We start from the raw sequence: 24,062 nt of genomic DNA on the forward strand, positions 1-24,062 counted from the left end.
AGCCACGCAAGGATCAACCCGTCTTTAGCATTCGGCCCGAGACAAAGGAGGGTCCCATCCGAACGATTCACCGCAATAACTTGCGGCCATGCCCTGGGGACCAACAAGCGACCTACCGCAAGGAAGAGGGTCGTTCTAGTGAGAATCGGTGCCCCAACCGAAGTAGCCTCGGACAACACTGGCCCTTTGTTTCTCTAGCTCGACTCCCTCTTGTCCCTCAACACCAGACTGACACTCCAAGTCCTCATTGTGAGCCAGTGGACTTAGCAACTAGTACTTCCCTTACTCGTGCACCAGCCACACAAGCCCATGAAGCCCCGGGGCCTGACCCAGAAATGTTGCCTCTGGCTGAGCCTGACCCAGTAATGTTACTCCCGGTAGTTATAGGCCACGACCCAGCCCTGGAGTGTGGTGCAGCTATTAACAACCAGGGTTCTCGTCGGTATCCCCTACGTGCTAATCGTGGCACAATACCTGCGCGCTACAAACCCTAAATGCCTGGCTACTCAATGGCATTGTCCGCTTGACTCTTAAGGACTATGTTCGGGACGACCATTATTAAAGGCGGGGGGAAATGTAACGGGAGGAGACACTGACTGTTTGACCATTTGTGAGGGTGGGTAAATGTCTGTCAGGTGTGAACGTGTATCCGTGAGGCTGTTACAGGTGTGGCCAATGTTACTGATGAGTCAGTGGTACAATGCGATTGGCAGATCTACTGAATATAAGGAGCAGCGTGAGGTCCTTACGAGGTGTTTTTTTTTTGTTCTGGACCGTGAGAGACGCCGTTACGAGACGAGCGTGACTGCCTCTGTGCCGGTTTCTCAGGGTATTCAACTCAACTCAACGCACGCAGTGACGACGATATCCATTGACCCCTGGTGCCGAGAGGTCCACGAGAACAATCAACGCGCGCTATCCATTTCTATTGAGGGAAGTGGGAATTCTTAATGTTCATGAAAGGCTGACGCTGATGTGTGTTATTTGGGACTGATTGGCCTTCCTTTGCCTGACAGTTTGGTATTCCAGTTCCGGGTTGCCTCGCTGATCCTCGTGTCCTGGAGATCGCCGGAGCCGGGACTTGTGCAGTTGCTGCTGTCGTCACCTCGCCGTGGGCGCTTCCCCTTTGCGCTACGAGCGACAGTGGGCTGGGTCGTGAGTGACGAGACTTTTGGTTGTGTGTGACGAAACTCTGCTTTTGAACTTAATACAACTGTGACGTTTTGCTTACGTAACCTTCTCTCGGTCTAGCGAGGTATTGGCTGCTCGCCTAGGATATATTTTCCATTGTCTTTTTATTCGAGTCTTTTTAAGGCCAACAGACTAATCAAACTAATTTGTCCTATCATGATTTCTAATGTGTGAAATTGAGGTTGAAGTGGTTACACCAGTACATTCTTAAATTTGTTTTTGAAGTGTAGATCTCACGTGTGATGGGGTGCTGTTGTATATGACTATTGGTCTGATTGGTGTGTTGATCGTTTCTTGATCGCTGTTTAGCCGGGGGGCGCCATAGTATACCATTACTCCTAGTCCTTGAATTGAAGCATCTATATCTGGGTTACCTTCAAAATGTATACAATGATATTTAGTTTTTAAACTGTTGTATAAATAAACTTTGTATTTTTATAAGACGTTGGTGTAGCCTGTTACTTGTGTATTACAAGGGTGGAATTCCTGCGTGCGCCTGAGTTGGCACTTTACAAATACTCAGTTCAGTTAGTTTGATTACATTTGAAATGAAAAGACAAAATAACTCTAATTTTCACGTGTTTAATCAAAAATTACACTGTAAACATCCATAAAAGCGGGTCAATCCACAGGGATATCCCTTACTTAATGCACAGTCAGTTTGATCCCAATTTGAAATGAATGCGCTGCCTATATTGTAGTCTAGTCTAATCATAAAACACAGACGTATACTGTACGCACAGACCGGACATTTATTACGCTGCCAGTGCTCACTGAAACAGCAGTGAAAATGTTGTTAACGTTGCCCAGGACTGAGACTAAAAAACGTCTCTCAGCAATCTGTCAGTCTCATCCGTTGGCGATTGTGTTCCGGACAGATCCCCTTACGTTCATTCTTCTTCTTTCTTTTGAATGGCAGATTGTTGTCCTGAGCACATCCTGCCACCTACAGTACTGCTCTTCATATATCCATTAAAGAATCGCTTTACTCTTCAGCAATGAAGGAGTTCATCATGATTTTTGTTTTTGACCTGGACTCTCGCAGCTTAACTAGGCAGAGACACGCACAGTGCAGGTGATTCACACACATCTCTCTGGCTCTAAAATAAATGCTATAATTCACTCAAATGAATGCAATCCTATGGCTCTACTTTATCACTGTGTTGCATTTAAAGAGGATGGAGTGCTAGAACTAATCAGGATTTGGTGTCACTAGTTACTAAATTACTAAACAGGAAAACTGAGCTACAGCTTGGTAAGAGCATTGCGTTAACAGCACAAGGTTGTGGGTTCGATCCCAGGGGATTGCAAATACCTATGTAAAATGTATAGGATAAAGCAATGTAAGTCCCTTTGGATAAAAGCATCTGCCAAATGTCTAAATGTAAATATAAATGTAAATGATTTGTTACTGTAATGGCATTACTTTTCCCTTGAAAAAGTAAAGCAAGAGATTACTCTAATTTTTTCTGTACTATAATAACAGTTATTTCTAATGTAATTAAATTAAATACCATGTGTAATATATGTGTGTGCAATAGTGGAATTGACATCGAAATTCAGAGTCTAACTTTAAAATCTGTGCTTTAATCTGTAATTCTCACATTTGTAATATTTTGATCAGTTAATGAAACTACTTTAAATATAATTTATTTGAATGAATTAAAAGAGTTAAAAGAGAGTTTCATGTCTATCCTTGAATCAATTCTACTCAAGGTTGATGTAGGATATAGAAAGTCATTAAATACTTTTTGGAGAGAGTCATTTGTACAGTAATCTAATTACACTATTGAATATGTTATTAGTAACTAGTAACTCATTACTTTTTCAGAGTATCTTGCCCAACACTGGAACCAAATAGCTGTAAATAATGAAAATAACTGTTAATTTAACCCGTCTGATCAAAAATTGTACTGTTAACATCAATAACAGCTTTAACTTGTTTTAAACTTGGCAAATGTCCATGGTATTAGCAGGATAATCCATGGCTAGCCATGCATTAAAGGATTTGAATTCACGACGTGGAGGCGAAGAACTGGTGATGCCTCTGCGAACTGTGATTTTGTGTAGAAAACAACAAAGACTGGCTTTAGCTGGGTTTTCACAGACTGGGTGACATATTATTTATTAAAAAGGCAACTTCCAGTTCTCCTACGGCAGACACTTCCCTTTTCCTTCTTCGCCGCCAGTTTATCTGAAAGTTACGGTTTTGCCTGTTTGACACACTGTATGGAAACACATTTATTCACAAATGTTTTATGTGATACATAACAGGACGTTAGTTAACTTCGTAAAGAGAAATTCATACACTTCCAAACATGATGTGCACTTACATTTTTGTTGCCGATGTCGGCTTGAACCAGAGTTCCATTCAGACAGGGTTCCACATACTGCAGCTCTTCATTATACTGTCACACAAACACACAAACATCTGCAGTCATACATGTTAAGATGGCAGACATACACCAGTCTGGTGAGAAGTTAAACTCAAAACATGAGTCAAAAGTTTAGCTTTATACTAGTGCAGACGTTCACATGACCTGCTTTCTGAAACACGTGAACAATAAACACTTCCTAGCAACAACCCTGTAGTGCAGTGCTTCTGAATTCAGTCCTGAACATCACTTTCTCATGTATTTTCTGCCTGACTGTTTAGTGCTTACAGTCACGAAATGTTGCCGACTTCTGGCTTTATATAAACAGTGATGAACTTACAGCAATAATGTTAAAGAAGTCATCATCGCCCAGTGTATCCAGTATGGAGGAGACAGTCTGCCTGGCTATAGTCAGTCTCAGACCCTTCATACTGCCGCTCACATCCACTAAAATCACCACATCTTTAGGTGATGTCGCAGCCTGGATATACCTGTACACAATCACATACAGAACTGGATCTTCAGAAATGATCATATACTCACTCTCATGCCATTCCAACCAGATCTGACTCACAAATGTATTAAATAATAATATCCTTATCATTTGATTGAACAAATAGTCATTTTCTTCTTTAAAGAGAGATGATGTAAATGTCAAGTGCTACATGCCTTATATCCAGGGCCGCGTTATCCTAATGGGCAACATGGGGTGTATCCCAGGGCCCTGAACACTAGGGGGCCCCCGAGACCATTCTCTTTTGAGTTTGAAAACATAGTTTTGATCGAGGCAATTATGTGAACGCTACGTAGAGAGAGCATCGTTGTCACACACCCAAATTAAGAGTCAAAGCGGACACGCAGTACATAAAGGACATCCTCGTCACCTGTCGAATGAATATATGACAGCATTTGAAGAAATCTGGGGTACTGGGTACTGGGGCTTTTTAACCCATTTAAAAGGCATTCCCTATGAAGTGATGCACACAGCCTGTCAGAGTCCTGTTAGAAAATATATTCGATGATAAACATTTTTAGCTTATTGCATTTTGCGGCTCAGTGACCAATGACCTCTCGCCTATAAATGTAATGCTTATCCTTAAAGAACTCAAGACTGAACTGTTTGACCGAAACGTCAAGTGAGAACGACATTTTGAATCTGATTGATTTTAAGGATCTAATTGAGGAATTCTATTTGAAGAAGAGCAGAAAGAAGCTATTTTAGTGGTGAGTGATATGCAATTCATTTTACTTGCTGAGCTGTTTCTGATTTGTACGAATATTACTCGACAATTATGTTTAATTTATGTACATCATTTTTAGTTATTTAGGCGATTATGACGTGTTTGCTTTGTGTTTGTTTATTTTAATTTCACGAGTGTAACGAGCGCGTCTTTACATGATGTTTGTTTGATAGCACATTTGGTTGATCTGGTTGGTCCTCTGTTTTCTGGGGCCTGCACGGTTTTCAGCGAGTGGGACTTTCTGGGTTGCAGATGCAGAGCTCTCCCTCTTCCTCGTGGTTGTTTGCCCGGTGGCTTTTGGTCGGGGTCACTGAGTGCAGCTATGACACGTCAGAGGGGATCTGGCCCTCCCTGCTGAGTCTGGTTTCTCCCTAGGTTTTCTCCATTAATCAATCATTGGAGTTTGGGTTTCTCGCCACAGAAGGGCAGTGTTGGCCTGCTCACCAGGAGACTGCATTTATTTAATTATTATAATGATCTTGCTCGTTCTATAAACATCATGCACTGTGCTGTGTTTTACCTTTTCTGTTTTTCCTGTTTGCTCCTGTAAAGCTGCTTTGGAACAATGCACATTGTGAAAAGCGCTATATAAATAAACTTGAATTGAATTGAATCTATCCTTTGTATATTACCGGCATATACAGTAACTGGGGAGGGGGCCCAAAGCTGCGTTAGCCCAGGGCCCTGAGAAGGCTTAACACGACACTGCTCATATCTCAACCCAGTCTCAGGCAGAAATTTGTAATGGTGTTCATGGACACAAATTTCCTCCTTTTTTTGTGTCAGTCAGAACAACTTTTAATACACAGTCTGCGCTTATAAAGTATGTACATTTATTTATATTTATAACCTGGTATTAAAAGAGGTCGTACATTTTATAGGTGGTGGCTTAGCAACTCCTTACCTCACCATCATGCTGATTGACACAAAAAAGGGGGAAATTCGTGTCTGTGAACGCAAATGAATAGATTGCAGTTCATGACACTGAGCATGTTTAAATGCACAGTCTTACAAAGATTATGCTTAATAAGCTGATATATGTAATGTTATTTAAACAAGTAAAATGGTTTTCTTTTATCAGGGAAAGGTCATAAACGGTTTAAGCAAAAAAATTGATTGTCAGAGGTAGTTTTTTGCCCATTACTCTGATTTCACGTTGCATGTAAACGCCTTTACCAGTTTTCTCTCAGTTGTGTTTATGTGTGCATGTCTGAAAGCACAGTATTAAAAGTCCCAAAGGGAAGTAATAATAAAATAAACGAATAAAAGTCCCCCCTGGGATCATGCAGTTGATGTAGAAATGTCAAAATGAAGAAATATTGTTGCATATGCAGGTACTGTGGACATGAGAAGAGATATAAAATACAGCTTCTGAATGTTTTCCGATCCATTTTTAATGACTAAACAGACTATCGACCATGACGTCACTACATGCCAGAAACCTGTCAATCTCAGACTTCCATGTAAAGGCGGTTTTCTGTGTAGCCAGTTTATTACTATGCATGTAAACACATGAGAACATCTTTCTTCTTAAGCTGATTTTTGATAGATATCTGTTTATTTTGTGCATGCTTACCCACTCAATGTCACAAATTCCCTTGAGACTTTGTTGTAAATCTGTCATTTTTTAATTTGCAGATGAACCCCCCATTTTGATTTCATTTAAACAACAGGCCAAACCCCTCAAGTCATTTTAGTTGATGTTACACACCCTCCTACAGCTTAAGAGTTAAATTTATTTTCTGTAGACCAAACACTTACCATTTCCGATTTCGACAGTCGAATTCTATAACCCCGTGATCATCTGGTGTCCATTTTATTCCTGTGAGGTTACAGAAGATATATATGTAATAATGTTATGCGTAGTTAGGCACATTTTTTACAAATGTTCTTTCAATTAAGTATTTTGTAAGAGTTTATTTCATTTTTATTAAAAAAGCAGTGGCCCTTCTATGGTTATAGTCATTAATGTTCAACTGTCAATGTTTTACATTTGTCTCTCAGTTTAGATATTTGGTTAAAATAGCTTTAAATGTACTATTTAGCCTTAACCATGGACATTTCAATGTTTTATAGATAACACACATAATAAATATGACTAAAATGATTAAAAAAACGTAAGTAAATGACTAAGTGCATTTCTCCAGATCTTCCCTTACAGAAAACCCACATGAATTTCCCACATGACAATAACCCAAGTCAAATTATTGGACAGACTCATCAACAACAACACAGGGATATTTCAGGGATGCCTCACACAAAAATATAAATTCTGTCATCATTTACTCAGCCTTGAGTTATTCTATATCTATGTCATTTTTTTGTTTGAACACAGAGAAAGATATTTGCAAGAATGCTTGTTACCAAACAGTTTTTGGCCGCCATTGACTCCCATAGTTGGAAAAAATACAACTGTGGTCAAAAGTGCTCCAGAAAGGTTTGCTGTCCTACATTCTTTAAAAGATCTTCTTTTGTGTTCAACAGAACAAAGACATTTTTAAAGCAATTCTTCCTACTATGGGAGTCAATGATATCCCAGAACTGTTAGTTATAAGCATTCTTCTAAATATCTTTCTCTGTGTTCGTCAGAATAAAGACATTTATACCGATTTTGAACAAGTCAAAGGCGAGTAAATGATGTCAGAATTTACATTTTTGGGTGAACTGTCCCTTTAATGCACACACCAGAGTAACTATTGACCCACACTCCACACGGGACGGGTATTGATTTAATATCTTACCTGGATACTGTCTGAAGAAACCCTTTGCGCTACCAAAGTACTGCCAAATAAGAGATGGGTCTTGCTGAAAGTTGTCAACAAACACTTCATTGAGTGCCTCTGACCAGTACACACCATTCACAATCGCTGAGTCTGCAACAGAAAAACACAAACATGCTTCTGATGAACTTCTTCACACTGATCCCAGATCTGATCATTGTTCACAAGCTCCTTGTGATGTTTCTTCAGTATTAAGTTGCCCTGGATCATCTGTCTGCCAAAATAAATACATGTTCATGTAAGACGGAGGTTATTTACAGAGTTTTTCAGTCTGTAGAGCGGAGCAAAGCAGAGGATAAGATATGTAGGTAAGGTATGATCTAAGACACTTTCCCATCAGCTGTAGAATGTTATGTCGATGTTCTCCGTGCATCACACTCCAGAGAAAATATGCAACTTTAAATCCATGAACATTCATGATGCTGATGTCATTAAAATTTGTATTGTAATCTAAGACATGTTAAGATTGTGGATGCAATCAGAAGTGACAGACGGCAAGAGAACGTCAAATAAAATAATTATTTGTCAAATTAGTCCTTATCTGATTGGCACATTTATCAGAGGTATCTGTGGTTATTAATGTCACTTTCAATTGTAAAGGCTGTAAAATGATTCATTAATGTGCTGTGGTTTTTAATAGAAAGCAAAATATAATTGAATAGACATTAAACATGTTCTCAGTGTTTATTAAGTAATATAAGTTTTGTCTAAATATTCTTTATTATTCAGACATTTCCTTTAGTAACAGATTGAAAGGTAAATGATTCCTCCCAAACACATTTTCCCAACTCAGGAATAAAATCATTATTCATTTTGCTCATTCTCCAGGCAAGAGAGCCTTTCTTGTAACACCCTGTTATGGACAATATGTACTTCTTTAAAGGGGTCACATGGCATGAACACGTGTTTTTCTGTGTCTTTGGGGTGTAATAAGTTGCCCATGTGTGTATTTGACATTTATTAAATGAAATTACAAATGAAAGTGTGTGAACAAGAGTCATTTTATGTAAAAGTGAATGCTCACACAGACCTGTCTGTAACCACACCCCCACAAATCTACATCAGTTGGTGGTCTGATGTGACTAAGACCGCCCAAATGTGTACTCAAGTAAGGTGGTGTACCTGTCAGTACAATTGAAGAGGAACCTGATGTTCCTAATATGGTCAGAGGCGTTACATTTCCCTCACACGCTTGCAGTTTTCCACCAATCACTACACACTGGTGAACTGGCCAATTAGAGCACACCTCGCTTTCATGTCATGAGCTTTGTTAAAAATCTGTGTGTTTCAGAGAAGCGGAGCAAAGAGGAGATACAAACATGCACGGGATGTGGAAAATACAGCGTTTATGAACCTTTAATCCTGTTTACACATTGAGTTACATCTAAAAACTAAATAAGACCCCTTTAAAGTAGGACCCTTTTATTACATTGATTTTTTAATTTAATCTATTTTTATTCTTTGATTAATTTTTTTAATTTGTGGTAGAATGCGGTGGTGACTCCTGTAAATGAGTGAAGTGTGTGTACAGAACAGGATTAAGCACTAAAGTGAAGTAACAACCGAATTGAGCTGCAGTGTGTACATGGCCACAGAGTGAGCATTTTATTATTTATTATTTGTGACAAACACATTCACAAAGTTAACATGAGGTGATGTGAAGCCGTTTGTACCTTTGTTGTACATGTTTGTGGGCACCTGCACAACACTGAGACTGAGATTGACTGACAGATTATTGAAATGTTCGTTGGGCTGCAGGATGAATTCTCCACCCAAATCCACACTGTTGCCCTCCTCATCCAGCTCATTGATCAACACAGCATTGAAGTATTCGTACTGTAAGGAAAAAAGACAGAAAATGTTATAGTGAACGGCCCACAACATGATTTGTTTATTAGAAAACAAGATTCAGATGTTTGGTGCAAGATAACATCGTAACAATCGTGACAATCCAGATGAGGAATAAATGAGCGCGGCAGCACAGACTGAAAGAGAAGAGAAACTGCAGGAGTCTGAGGAGAACAGCAGGAGGAAAAACTCTCTCGGGATCAGTAGGCCTACGGACAATTTACTGTATGCACAAACACAAACACACAACCACAGGGATTTAAAAAATGCATTATACACACTTCAGCATTGACACAGACGACACTGTTAATGTGGCTTTATATTTTTAGATCTGTGCTGTTAATAAATCATTCATCTGTATTATATTTAGATCTGCGTCGTCCTCTGTGAGATTCCTCTCTGTAGGCGTTTTAAAAGCATCTGTGGACGGAGACCCACAACTAAACTGAACCGCTTCATTTCTATGTAAGTAATAGCCATGAATACGCTGAAATAAATCAGCTTGTGTTCATCGATACAAAGTGAAGTGTAATGTTGTGTAAAGGATCTGAGGATGCTCAGGTGACTGTGGCCCGGTGGACATGATGTGCTCAGGAAACACTCTTCAGCAGATCTGTAGACAGTGAAACAAGGCCTGATCTTTCTGATATCTTTTCATGTGAGTGGACATGATGTCTGTGATGAACTCAGAGAAAGTCAGCTGGCAGTTAACGGTGTTACATGTGTAGCGTCTGATGTCGTGTCCAAACTCATGTGTGTCACATGGATGAAAAGAGAAGAATCTGAGTGTCGTCGACATAATAGCGGTCCAACACTCTTAAAAATAGAGGTGCATCAAAATGCCATAAAAAGATAACCTTTTTTGTCTACATGGTTCCATAAGAAACCTTTAACATCCGAAGAACCTTTATGTTCCACAAATAATGCCAGGCCTCATCCCGCTGCGCAGAGCATATTGTTTATATTGTGTTTATGGTTCCCTTTCTGTCGGTCTCTCAGTGTTGTGTCGAGAACGACAGATGGGGTTCGCCCTTGAGAACCAATCAACTCTGACTACTATAGAAAAGGCCAATGAAATTTGGCGAATGAAATTTGCATGCCGGGCTCCGCCCCCGGATATCCGGTATAAAGGGAAGCCGGCGTGCAGCATTCATTTACCTTTTGTTCTTCAGAGCCTTCGCTCATGACTACGAACAGAACGAATTCAATGAATTCTTCTTCTACATTGCCGGATCTAGGACGTGTTAAAGCGAATCCTCCCTACCTGCAGCGACCTTCCCCTGGGCGTCTCGCCGGTTCCGGAGGTGTTAAGAGATTTTTTCTCAAAAAGTCCTTTTCAGGACTGACTGAGCATTGTCCAGCGCAGCATGTCCCGCTGTTCTCTTGGGTGCGGCACCCTCACCGAGGAGGGGGATGGACACGATCGCTCTGTTAGGCGTCTGGGTGCTGTGCTGTGGGCCAGGCTGCCTCCTCTCTCCACGCCATGGCCATCCTGCAGGTCCACCAGGCCAAGGCGTTGAGAGAGCTCCACGAGGGTAAGGCAGACCCAGGTATAATGCAGGATCTCTGTGCCGCCATTGACCTTGCTCTACGGGCGTCCAAGATGACGGCATGGGCCCTGGGTCAGACGATGTCCACACTGGTGGTCCAGGAGAGACACCTCTAGCTCAACCTTGCGAAGATGAGTGACACCGAGAAAGTTCGCTTTCTCGATGCACCCATCTCGCAGGGTGGGCTGTTTGGTGACACCGTCGAGAACTTCGCACAGCAGACGGAGGCTATAAGCCATATCCTACCGCGCCTCGACTCGGCCGCCCACAGGCCTCAGAGTTCTCGCGCAACGTCTGCTTCCCAGCAGCCCAGGGCCCCTTCGACATCCACTCCGGTTCCTGTGCACCCCCAGGCTACACCCCAGAAGAGGAAGTTGAAAGGGAAACCTTTTCACCCCGTCAGCAACCTTCCAGGACGAAGTGACCCTGACGGGAAGACCCCGGGAGAAATACAGCAGGCCCTCACAGATCCACCTCTGACCGGTCGGTATGGGACAGTTCCTGCTGATGACGCCCTGCTGCAGACGCACCATAACCCCCTGGTCTTCCATGACCTTTCGACAAACTAAGGTCCCTCTGGGCAGGTTACGAGGCAAGTCGTGGTGACGACGGATGCCTCCCTGTAGGGGTGCGGTGCAGTGTGTAACGAGCACGCATTCGCGTGGCGTTGGACGAACCCCCGCCTGCGCTGGCATATCAATTGTCAAGAGTTGTGGGCTGTCTTACTTGCACCGAGCAGGCTGCGGCCTCTCGTGCAGGACAAGCACGTGCTGGTCCGAGGACAGCACTGCAGCTGTGGCGTACATCAAATCGTCAGGGTGACGTACGCTCACGGCAGCTTACACGACTTGCTCAAAGCCTCCTCCGGTGGAGTCAACAGGTGACCCGATCCCTGCGGGCCACACACATCCCGGGTAAACTGAACCAGACAGCCGACCCGCTTTCTCGTCAGTATATGCCTCGCGGAGAGGGGCGACTCGACCCCCGCGCAGTCCAGCTAATTTGGATGCTGTTCGGGTAGGCCCAGGTAAACCTGTTCGCCTCCCACAACACCACCATTGCCGCTTTCACTAAACTCAACTTTATTTATATAGCGCTTTTTACAATTTTCTTTGTTACAAAGCAGCTGTACATGAGACACATTGAATACAAGAAAAACAACTAAAGTCATATACCTGTAAAAACAAGAAAAAGGTGAAAACACAAAAGACAGACATACAAATGCTCCACACACACAATATGCATACATTCTTACACACATTGACATAGACACACACACACACACACACACACACTCGCACAGTGAAAGCACACATTTGAAATAAAGGGGAGAGAACCACAGGTCAAATATTAAATGGACTATACAGTAAATTCTTATATTTGCAATATTAATTATGTCTAAATTCTAAAGCAGCCCCCCCGGCCAGGCAAACAGTGCAAAACAATATGCAAATGATGGCGAGGAACCCAAAACTCCAATCGAGAAAAAAACCCTCAGAAGAACCCAGGCCCAACCAGGGGATTCCAGTTCCTCTCTGGCAAAAGCTGCTGCCTCTGCACAAGCTCAACAGTGCTTGCACAACAAGGCTAAATATAAAATACATAAATTTACTAATAAGGTAAATTATAGATTTAAGATTATCATTAACAATCTAATAGCATTTGAAGTGTTGTAGAAAAATCGTGTCAAGTTGCCGCGTCCTTTATCCAGCTCTATCATCTCAGCTCTTGTCAGGTCACCGCTTCCCATTCTCATGTCTGCCATCAAGTCTGGGCATGAACTGCATCCTGCGGTAACCTTGGAACAAAAAAGCCAAGACTGGCTGAGAGTAGAGTACTGTTCTGCACTCTTTGATGGAACAAGTACATCATTTGTTGTTGGATGTGTTCCTGGTTCCGGTTGATCTAACTAATGCAGCCTAAATCCTCTGAGGATTAATATTATGGAAGTGTAGTGTATGCAAGATTAAAAAGATGAGTCTTTAGTCTAGATTTAAACTGACAGAGTGTGTCTGCCTCCCGGACAGTGCAGGGAAGAATATTCCAAAGTTTAGGCGCTAGATAAGAAAAGGATCTACCACCTGCACTTGATTTTGAAATTCTAGGTATTACCAACTGACAGGACGCCTGAGAGCGTAATGTACGTGGAGGTCTATAATACAATAGAAGTTCATTCAAATACTGCGGCACTAGACCATGTAGGGCTTTATAGGTAATAAGCAGGATCTTAAAGTTAATGCGATGCTTTATAGGTAACCAGTGCAAGGTTGACAGAACCGGGGTTATATGCTCATACTTTTTTGTACGTGTAAGAACTAGTGCTGCCGCATTTTGAACCAGTTACAGTTTTTGTAATAGGCCTGCAGGGCAACCACCTAGAAGTGCATTACAGTAATCTAGTCTTGATATCACGAATGCATGAATTAATTTCTCTGCATCTGACAGTGACTGCATATGACGTACTTTAGATATATTCTTAAAATGGAAAAATGCAATTTTACAGGTGGCTCTCAAATGACAGATTACTATCGAATACAACGCCAAGATTCTTAGCTAACGACGAGGATTTTATGGAGTATCCGTCAATAGTTAAGCAGTATTCTTGGTTGTCACGTATGGCGGTTTTTTGTCATGGGCTTTCAGGTAAGACATGGTAGGAGAACCCAATTGCAGGCACAGGACAGACGTGAAGGGGTTAAACGGATATTTATTATACAAAAAACAAGTTGAGCCTTTAAAATAGCATAATGAACAACGCGCCACGCGCCACTGACTTTAGACTAGGTTTTTTCTGGTCAGTGGCGCAATTGTTTAATGGAACAGCAAAATAGCACCAGGGATTGTTTGCGCCGGAACACGCCTCCTTTTTTGCGCTGAACCGCCCAGGGAGCGCAAGTTCATTCACTAGTTTAGCGATGTGATTCTGTGGAGGGAAAAGCACGCTTTGCGCGGGTGCAAAATAGGAATGACACATGCGTCGGTGTACAAAGTCAATTGCGCTGGGTGCAAGATAGGGCCCACAGTGTGTTAAGTTCAAATACGGGAAGTGGTCTCATATTATTTATTACTTTCTGTTTAAAGAAAAAGATAAAGAGAGATCTTAATCCAAAACAATTTAATGAGGTTTAGAGAGGCATTGACGCAGTGGAAAACTCTAAGTATTAATGCAGTCTAACAAATATTCTGAGGAAAGTAACAAGCGAACTGAAGAATTTCAGAAATGAGGAAATCAGAAATTAACATTAAAGACACTTGAATCCAGTAAGTCAATAACTTATAACATTAATACTTTTCCTAAGAAGAACACATTACTATTCAAAGGTATATAGAAAGAGTACATTTATCAATGTAGGGGAAGGTAAGTAGTTCATAATGCTGTATTATATAGCACTGGTAAATGGCGGCCACATGAAAATAAAAGACAATCAAGTGAATCAACAGTTGAAATTAGAAAACATCAAAAACACAAATGTTCAAATGTGTTGAAATCGATGCTTCGTTTGAAATGATTCCATAAAATGGTAAAATATGGTAAAATATTCCTTTGCTTCAGGACAGCGACAGAGGAACATAAGATGTTACTGCAGAAACACAAACCAGCTTTGAAGACAAAAACATAAAACTACAATATCAAAGCATTACAAGACAGAAAGAGCACTGCCCTACAGGACAGAAACACAACAACATAATTTCATCAGAAAGCACAAGCAGGAAGAAACTAAAGAGACTTTTAATGTGTGAGCTGTTAAACACTGTGTAGAGCCATCAAAACACTAAACCCCACAACCTACGAATCCCAGCCGAACAAAATATATCAACAGTTTATAAAGCCATGTAAATTGCGTATTTTGCGAGTCCGACTCTCTAAACATTAGGCCACGACTCCCCCAAAGATGTCCCAATTTGTAGGCATCCATTTAATAATTTTATTAAATATAAATATTTACACTCTACAATGTACAACAATACTTTATTTACCTCGCTGTGTGGAAACGGAAAGGAGTTTAATTTATACAGATGGAATTGAATAATTTAGGGATTCCTCCAGTGGAATGGATTTGACTAACAGCGCTCTGAAAAGTGAACCACATATTGTATGCGCTAAATGAGAGATGTCTCCAGTATCATTGGTCCCACTGACATACAATGGTTCTGGAGTCCATGCTTATAATGATGTTATTATTATAATGGAATTATCATTTGCAAAGCCGGCTTCTCAGCTGTTCCATGGCCAGGTGTGTGTTATTCCCTTACTATCCCAATTACAATGAGCAGATAAAAGGTCCTGAGATCATTTCAAGTGTGCTATTTGCATTTGGAATCTGTTGCTGTCAACTGTCAAGATGAGATCCAAAGAGCTGTCACTATCAATGAAGTCATTAGGCTGAAAAAACAAAACAAACCCATCAGAGAGATAGAAAAAACATTAGGCGTGGCCAAAACAACTGTTTGGAACATTCTTAAAAAGAAGGAACGCACCGATGAGCTCTGCAACACCAAAAGACCCCGAAGACCACAGAAAACAACTGTGGTGGATGACTGAAGAATTCTTTCCCTGGTGAAGAAGACGAACTTCACAACAGTTGGGCAGATCAAGAACACTCTCCAGGAGGAAGGTGTATGTGTGTCAAAGTCAACAATCAAGAGAAGACTTCACCAGAGTGAATACAGAGGGTTCACCACAAGATGTAAACCATTGGTGAGCCTCAAAAACAGGAAGGCCGGATTAGAGTTTGCCTAGCGACATCTAAAAAAGCCTTCACAGTTCTGGAACAACATCCTATGGACAGATGAGACCAAGATCAACTTGTACCAGAGTGATGGGAAGAGAAGAGTATGAAGAAGGAAAGAAACTGCTCATGATCCTAAGCATACCACCTCATCAGTGAAGCATGGTGGTGGTAGTGTCATGGCGTGGGCATGTTTGGCTGCCAGAGGAACTGGTTCTCTTGTATTTATTGATGATGTGACTGCTGACAAAAGCAGCAGGATGAATTCTGAAGTGTTTCTGCCAATATTATCTGCTCATATTCAGCCAAATGCTTCAGAACTCATTGGACGGCGCTTCACAGTGCAGATGGACAATAACCCAAAGCATACTGCAAAAGCAACCAAAGAGTTTTTGAAGGGAAAGAAGTGGACTGTTATGCAATGGCCAAGTCAATAACCTGACCTGAATCCGATTGAGCATGCATTGCACTTGCTGAAGACAAAACTGAAGTGAAAATGCCCCAAGAACAAGCAGGAACTGAAGACGGTTGCAGTAGAGGCCTGGCAGAGCATCACCAGGGATGAAACCAGCGTCTGGTGATGTCTATGTGTTCCAGACTTCAGACTGTAATTGACTGCAAAGGATTTGCAACCAAGTATTAAAAAGTGAAAGTTTAATTTATGATTATTATTCTGTCCCATTACTTTTGGTCCATTAACAAGTGGGAGGCACATATGTGTAACCCCAACATCTAATTAGGGATGAGGAGTACTCAACAAAGCACAATCCACAGTCTGTTTCTCTGCACAAATGTATTTATTCAACAATAATAAGAATAACTCAAGGATAAATGTAATGGGCAAAGAAACTGAGTTAAACAAAAACGACAAGACACTTTTGAACACCTACAGAGCATGGGGCCCACCAGTTATATCACATAGAGAATACTCCACCAATAAGTGCACACTCACACTACATCACAAGAGAAAGCAAAGGTTCACTTCAAATTCCAGACAACGGTAATCACCCAAAATCAAAATCACAACACCTATATACGTTCACCTTGGCGGAGTAATTCACATGGCATACACAAGCGAGAACCCCACAGTTCGTGGGTCCACAATGGATAGAAAACAAACAAACAAAACAAAACAAACAAAGTAAGAAAGTAAAGATCCAAAAATAACTCAAATCACGTTGCCATAAAGGACCCGGTTTAACATTTGGATCATACCAAGATACCCATTAAGCCATCATAATCTCTGGTAAAGAAAACAAGAAAAGTAAACGGCAATCATGCATTCTCTGCAAAAGAAGAAACACAATGTATAATTGCCATATAAAAAGTTACTATAATTAAAAGCATTTACAATCAAGTATAAAACAAATTAAACTATCAAACGTTTAAACTTAATCCACGAATTTAGTACGGATTAATACCTGCATTTACATGCTTAAATCTCTGAGGCACCCAAAGTATGCTGATCCAAACAGGCACTAAAACAAGAGGCAGATATAAATATAAAAACCAAGCAAACTCGCAATAGCAAAAAGGATTGGACTAAAATTACCATTGATGCTCTAAAATAGGTCTGCTTTATTCTTTGAAGCAACAAACAACATTTTCTGATGGGGCACTCACCAATTCAGTTCTGTTAATCGATGATTTTATCATCAGCTCTTACACAGCCTTAAGTACCCACACCACATGGTGCTTCAAAGAGGAAGTCCCTAAAATTGGACTTTTATAATAATCTGACCTGTGGGATTTGTAGTTCATCTCATTTGTAGTCCCTATATCTTTTACCCCATTACATATGCAAACTGTTGTAATTCCCACACCATTCACCTGATTTGGATGTAAATACCCTCAAATTAAAGCTGACAGTCTGCAGTTAAAGCACACCTTGTTCGTTTCATTTAAAATCCATTGTGGTGGTGTATAGAGCCTAAAATGTTAGAATTGTGTCGATGTCCCAATATTTATGGACCTGACTGTACATCATCTCAATTGTTTTCTTCAAGACTGGTCCTCACTTCTTCAAATCAGTTACATATGAAGCTAGACTGGTCTCACTGAAATCTGAAAGTAAGACTGATTACTTCTCACTTATTGCTAGTCAGAGTGATTAGTCTTTGAGACGCTGTTTTAATTTAGTGACTATGTTTATGCGACTGGGCCCAGATGACTTCACAAAACAGAGACTACACTGAACTAACAGATGTTAACATACACTTACTGACTGTGATCTGTACCTGCCGTCAGAAATAAGACAAATCTGACCCACAATCCTCTCTACCTCACGGCACAGTCGTGAAAATCACGTTCACTGTCTGGAAACACAGAATTCATCTGTAACTCGTCAGTTAAAGAGAAAACCCCCATCAGGACTTCTCCAAAGTTTATATTTATGGGTGAAACAAGAACTAGTTTTGTATTTTTTCTAAATGAAGGACGAGATATGTTGATCTCTGTAGACAGCATTTCACATGTTTCTCTGTGATATCTCACATTTAATGTTACAAACTCTGTCCATCTGAAAAGAAAAACATGTAGAGGTTTAGTGGACAGTCAGTCTGTGTATTATGTTTCCACTGTCCGGATCACGCTTGATGGCAATATCAAAAGGGTTGAATGTACGGTTTTAATCTGTACACGAGTATAAACGCCCTATAGGACCACGTGAAGATCAGTCCAAGAGTGCATAGCATAGCCCTAACAGACCTTTATTTGACTTGACACTTTGTAAATAATAAAGGAGGTTTGAGGGTTTCTCTGTGAAATGAGCAAACAATTTTAGTAAATAGAGTCTGGAATAAACTCTAAATTCATTTCTTCAAATCCCGTCCTGTCCTCTCTGAGATGCTTCTGCTTAACTTCTAGTTTCCGTACATTTGTGAGTGTGAAATCAAGCGGCTACGATCCGCTGCATGTCATTTTTCTGCACGCTTATTCCCATCCGGATTGGCGAGAGCGACAGCGGCAGGCGCAGAGAAAGAGCCGGAACAGATTATGAAGGCGAGGAAGAGCTCTGTTATGAGCAGATAAGAACACGCCGAGTCTCTCTCTCTCTCTTTCTCTCTTCTGTGAGCCAAAACCCAACAAACAGCCGGAAAGCAGGAGAGCGAGCACACCCTCCCTGAGGACTGCACTCCTTATTTCCTTCTAAATGTTTGACTTCACCGTATCATCTCCACAGAAAAACTGACTTCTGAAGACACGTTCAGAGCTAACTCACAATATTTCCTTCACACTACAATCCCCTGCAGGATCTTCAGAGCTCAGATGAGTAAACTCATACACTTTAACAATTTAAATCTGTCATCTGTATAATATGAGCAGTGGCGTCGCTAAGGTTTCTGGGTCCCCCGCTAGATGTTACTGATCATCATCGATGAAATCACTGTTGCCCTTGTGACCAGATGTGGTTACTACGGTAACTGATGTTGCTTCTCACCTGTAGCTCAGGATCCTCTTCATGATTCAGGTGAGCCTCCTCCGCTGCCTCCACCAGCCGCTGATGACAGAAACAGACAGAGAGCTTTTTAAGGATTTACTTGACATCTGATGCTTTGGAAAGGAAAGCGGGCAATGATTTATCACTCGTCGTCTGAACACAGAAGGAAAGTTTGCTCTTCGGTTTATTAAAACATTCGAGGTGGCACGTTCAATTCATCTCCATTAAAGTTTAATTGAATCGATTTAAAACTCCAATGTAATGCTTCATTGCGTCATCATTCAGAGGTGTTTTCAGTGTGTGCTATTCCATCTGTCACACGTATTTTAATTTTTAATTAAATGTTCTTTATGACTATTGACGCATTGAAAAGAAAATTACGAAAATCTGCTAATCCTCAAATCCTTATTAGGTCGCAGTTCATGACTTCTTTGTACGTTGGGCACAACAACACCGCCATTATTCAAAAGAGGACACATGGGAGATTAAAGTGAAAAGCCAGAATTAAAACGATAAGCAAAACTAGTTGCAAAGACTTAAGTCTAGGTAAATACATTGGGATTTCTTTGCATGAAGTATTTTAATGAAGTAAACATGTCGCAGGCCATGCTGAGGTCTGAAGACACAATTCAGCAGCTAGTCTGACGGTGATCTAACTATATAACTTTAGTTTGACATAAAGTGATCACATCCCAAAACAATCTAGTAAAGAATACAGTCTAACACGGTTTATCTGTCAGAACATAAAATAAGAGATCTTTGTGTTCTTTTTGTGTTTGTCGTCACACATGGATGGTGTGGCGAGGCTGAGTTCAGTTTTATTCTGTGTGCTCATTTGTTTGGAGATGAGTGAGGCTGGTGTGATCGCAGGAAATATTTCCTTCTTGAAGTGATCGCGTCATGAATTGAATAGTAGGAAATAAGACAGTTACCTGAATGGCTTGGGACTTTTTGTTGAACATGTCCTCCATGTCCTCAGCGAGTCTCTTCACAAGCTTCAGTCCATCAATCTCTTCCACCCTCACTGACTTCTCAAACTCTTTATACTTCTGCAGAATTAAAAAATAATCAGACAATGACAATGCTTCTCTGTCACTTTATTTACTGTGATGAAAATACAGACATCAGTGTTGCGATGAAATTGTGAAATGTGCAAACACCCTGTGAGTCAGATCTCTGTTATTAACTCCAAAGAGGGTGAGTAATGATGACATATTTTTCATTTTTGGATGAACTATCCCTTAAAGAATTGAATTTATTTACAAAAATAACATCATTAGACTTAAGAATAAGTGTGAGGCTCTACGGTGTTTCTCAGGTCTTGATGATTTAAGAGTGTTAGATATAAATCCTCCAGCAGTAACAGAGGCAGTAGAGAGAATACACACTACAATAAACACACAGTGTGTTGATAAAATAATACACACTTGATCATCAGGATATTCTGATTGAATCAGTGTTTGCAACATTAGTCTTTTCTTTTTTCACAGCTGCGAGTGCAATACTGTGAATGCATGCACTTATTTGTAATTTTATTTTTGCACATAATGCATAGTGAATCTCGCCATCTGTTTTGAAGATAAATTGCAGGTTATTTACATTTACATACAGTGGTATGCAAAAGTTTACACACGCCTTGCAGAATCCGGAAAAGCTGAAAACTTTTGGAAAAATAAGAGGATGTTGGAAAATGAATGTTTAATTTTAATTTAGTCCTGCCCTGAGCAAATTATTTCACTAAAGAAATGTTAACATAAAGTTCACACTAAAGAATAATAACAGAATTACAAAAAATAGCCCAGTGCAAATGTTTAGATGCCCTTGATTCTTAATACTGTGTGAAGTTACCTAAAGAATCAATGACAGTTTTTATGTTTACCATTTCAGAGGTTTGAATGGTGTTGACTTCATGAGCAGCACTGAATGTTTCTATCTATTGTAATAGTTGTGTTTGAGTCTCTTGATGGTCCTCAATGTAAACAGATGAATCTCTACATCATACAGTTACTGCTGGACATGAGTCAAATATACAGAAATGCTGAGAAAGCAAAGATTGTGGAGGACCTGGGTGATTGTTTTGAAGATCAGTGGACAGTCATGTAAACTTTTGCACTGGGGTATTTTGAGAAATTCTGTTATTATTCTTTAGTGTGAACTTTATGTTAACATTTCTTTAGTGAAATAACTTGCTCAGGGCAGAACTAAATTAAAAATAAAGCTTCATTTTCAAAAATCCTCTTATTTTCCAAAAGTTTCAGCTTTTTCCTCATTCTGCAAGGGGTGTGTAAACTTTTGGATACCACTGTACTTATCTTTACATGGACTGAAGTCAAATGATGTTAAACTGTGTAAATTGTGTTTCCCAACAAATCAAACAGCTTCACTTATAATTAATCATTATCAAAATCATCCTGTTGTGAATCAAGGGGAGGGAAGCAGAGTTTTCAACACTGATTTTAGGTAAAAAAATAAATGAAGAGTTTGCTTCCACAATGACATAACTTTAAAATTTTTTTAAAAAACATGTTTTTTATTGTGCATTCCAATTAATATCAGTCAAACTGCAGTTGGTTTATTATATCCATAATAACTAAAAAATACAGCAAAATTTTTAAAACACAATATCATAAATAACATGATTTTCTTTATTTTTTAACTCATTTTGGAACCAAACTCTTCATTTATAGATAGATAGATAGATAGATAGATAGATAGATAGATAGATCACGTTAAAAGCATTAAAAATCATTGCAATACTGTCTATATCCAGTCATAAAAGAATAGTGCTACATTGCTAAGCGCTTCACCTGTGCAGGGTCACTACTTGGCTGAGAGATTGACATCATTGTAAACACTTTAGTAAAACATTTATTCATCCTTAACAGCATCTTTCAGATGTGGACTCAGTTTTCAGCCTGTTGAGAAATGTGGATTTGTAAAACATGTCTCGGATTTGCTAGAGTTTCATAATGAAGTGCTTATCATCCAAATCATTTGTTACGTTAACTCTAAACAAATAAAAAAGAAATGTTTACTCTACAACTTCTCACGCCTGATTGGTTGATTTTGAAAGGCCTGCAGCAACTATTTGTCATGATTTGCGTGGCAAGACATGGCGTGGGAACCCAATTGCAGGCAGACACAGACGGTAAAGGTGGTAACAAAGATTTATTTAACAATAAACAAGACTAAACAAACACGCAAAACAAAACCCACGAGGGGGTAAAACAAGACAGGAATATATATACTTTAACAACAAACACTGACTAACTAAACTATAAAACAAACACTGGACTAACAACACACTTACACTGACTAAACTAGACTTACTTAGAACCAACAGCAACAACAGCGAACAACTTCATACAAGGAACGAGGTATCAACAGGTACAAGGACATGAACATGTACAGCATACAATGCACGAGCACAGGAGAAAGGAAACATGAGGACTCTTCATAGGGGAGACAGACAAAGGATCGTTAACGAGAAACAGGTGCTGGGGATTAGCACTAAGGAGAGGCTGACGAGGAACGGGATGTAGGGAACAATGACGAGACACGAGAAAGAATCATTCAATCTCACATAAAACCATAGGTTATGCCATGACTCCACCTAAATAACACAAATAAACATGACATGATAGTGGAATCATGACACTATTTAACAACCATTAGCCAACACTCAAAGTGTTCATGTTATATGCCATCAAACATCTGCTTGACAGTAACAGCTGTCCTGACACTCAATCCAAAGCCCTTAGGCCATCGGTAAATCATGATACTTTTGATTATTCATTGCATTCATATTTCATACCAATTCACGAGTTCACCTATGCAGATAATAAAGGTTAGCAGAAGTGTAAAAGGTATGCGTGTTTGGCGTGCTGTCTCGGGAGCGGGCTCCGAGCTCGCCGGTTCCTTCCGAACCCGGAACACTCCCCCCGCTAGGGTGAGTGTCCCAAGCTCGGAAACGGCCCGAACCCAGAGTAAACCCCCCAAGGGCGTAGAATTAAACAGCAGACGGACAGCGCATACCCCCCAAAGGCGAGGCTAGACGCTGCGTGGTGTGACTGCTGCGGCGGAGCACGAGGAAGAAGCACGGGCCCCTGTGGGGGCGGTCGCTACTGAGATACTGGCTTCGGAAATGTGACTTGGAGGAATTGGATAGTGGTTGTGACGACTGCGGCAGAGCACAGGAGGAAGCACGGGCCTCTGCGGGGGCGGTCGCTGCGGCGATACTGGCTTCGGGAAGGTGACTTGGAAGAATTGGATAGTGGTTGTGACTGCTGCGGCAGAGCACGAGGAAGAAGCACGGGCCTCTGCGGGGGCGGTCGCTGCGGCGATACTGGCTTCGGGAAGGTGGCTGGGAGGAATTGGATAGAGGTTGTGACTGCTGCGGCAGAGCACGAGGAAGAAGCACGGGCCTCTGCGGGGGCGGTCGCTGCGGCGATACTGGCTTCGGGAAGGTGGCTGGGAGGAATTGGATAGAGGTTGTGACTGCTGCGGCAGAGCACGAGGAAGAAGCACGGGCCCCTGCGAGGGCGGTCGCTGCGGCGATACTGGCTTCGGGAAGGTGACTGGGAGGGATTGGAAAGTGGTTGTGACTGCTGCGGCAGAGCACGAGGAAGAAGCACGGGCCCCTGCGAGGGCGGTCGCTGCGGCGATACTGGCTTCGGGAAGGTGACTGGGAGGGATTGGAAAGTGGTTGTGACTGCTGCGGCAGGGCACAGGAGGAAGCACGGGCCTCTGCGGGGGCGGTCGCTGCGGCGATACTGGCTTCGGGAAGGTGACTTGGAAGAATTGGATAGTGGTTGTGACTGCTGCGGCAGAGCACGAGGAAGAAGCACGGGCCTCTGCGGGGGCGGTCACTGCGGCGATACTGGCTTCAGGAAGGTGGCTGGGAGGAAT

At 41.1% G+C, this 24,062-nt stretch overlaps 1 protein-coding gene across 1 annotated transcript in view; it reads right to left on the reverse strand.

Annotated features, from left to right (window-relative positions):
• The window catches only part of cacna2d3a (calcium channel, voltage-dependent, alpha 2/delta subunit 3a), a 97,464-nt gene that overhangs the window by 60,571 nt on the left and 12,831 nt on the right, over positions 1-24,062 (reverse strand). The window contains 7 exon segments of the mRNA XM_056729754.1: positions 3,525-3,599; positions 3,907-4,057; positions 6,569-6,629; positions 7,549-7,680; positions 9,261-9,423; positions 19,155-19,214; positions 20,087-20,203. Of these exon segments, the coding sequence (XP_056585732.1) occupies positions 3,525-3,599; positions 3,907-4,057; positions 6,569-6,629; positions 7,549-7,680; positions 9,261-9,423; positions 19,155-19,214; positions 20,087-20,203 (759 nt within the window).

The sequence above is a fragment of the Triplophysa dalaica genome, chromosome 18 (assembly GCF_015846415.1).
Source record: "Triplophysa dalaica isolate WHDGS20190420 chromosome 18, ASM1584641v1, whole genome shotgun sequence".
Lineage (NCBI taxonomy): Eukaryota > Metazoa > Chordata > Actinopteri > Cypriniformes > Nemacheilidae > Triplophysa > Triplophysa dalaica.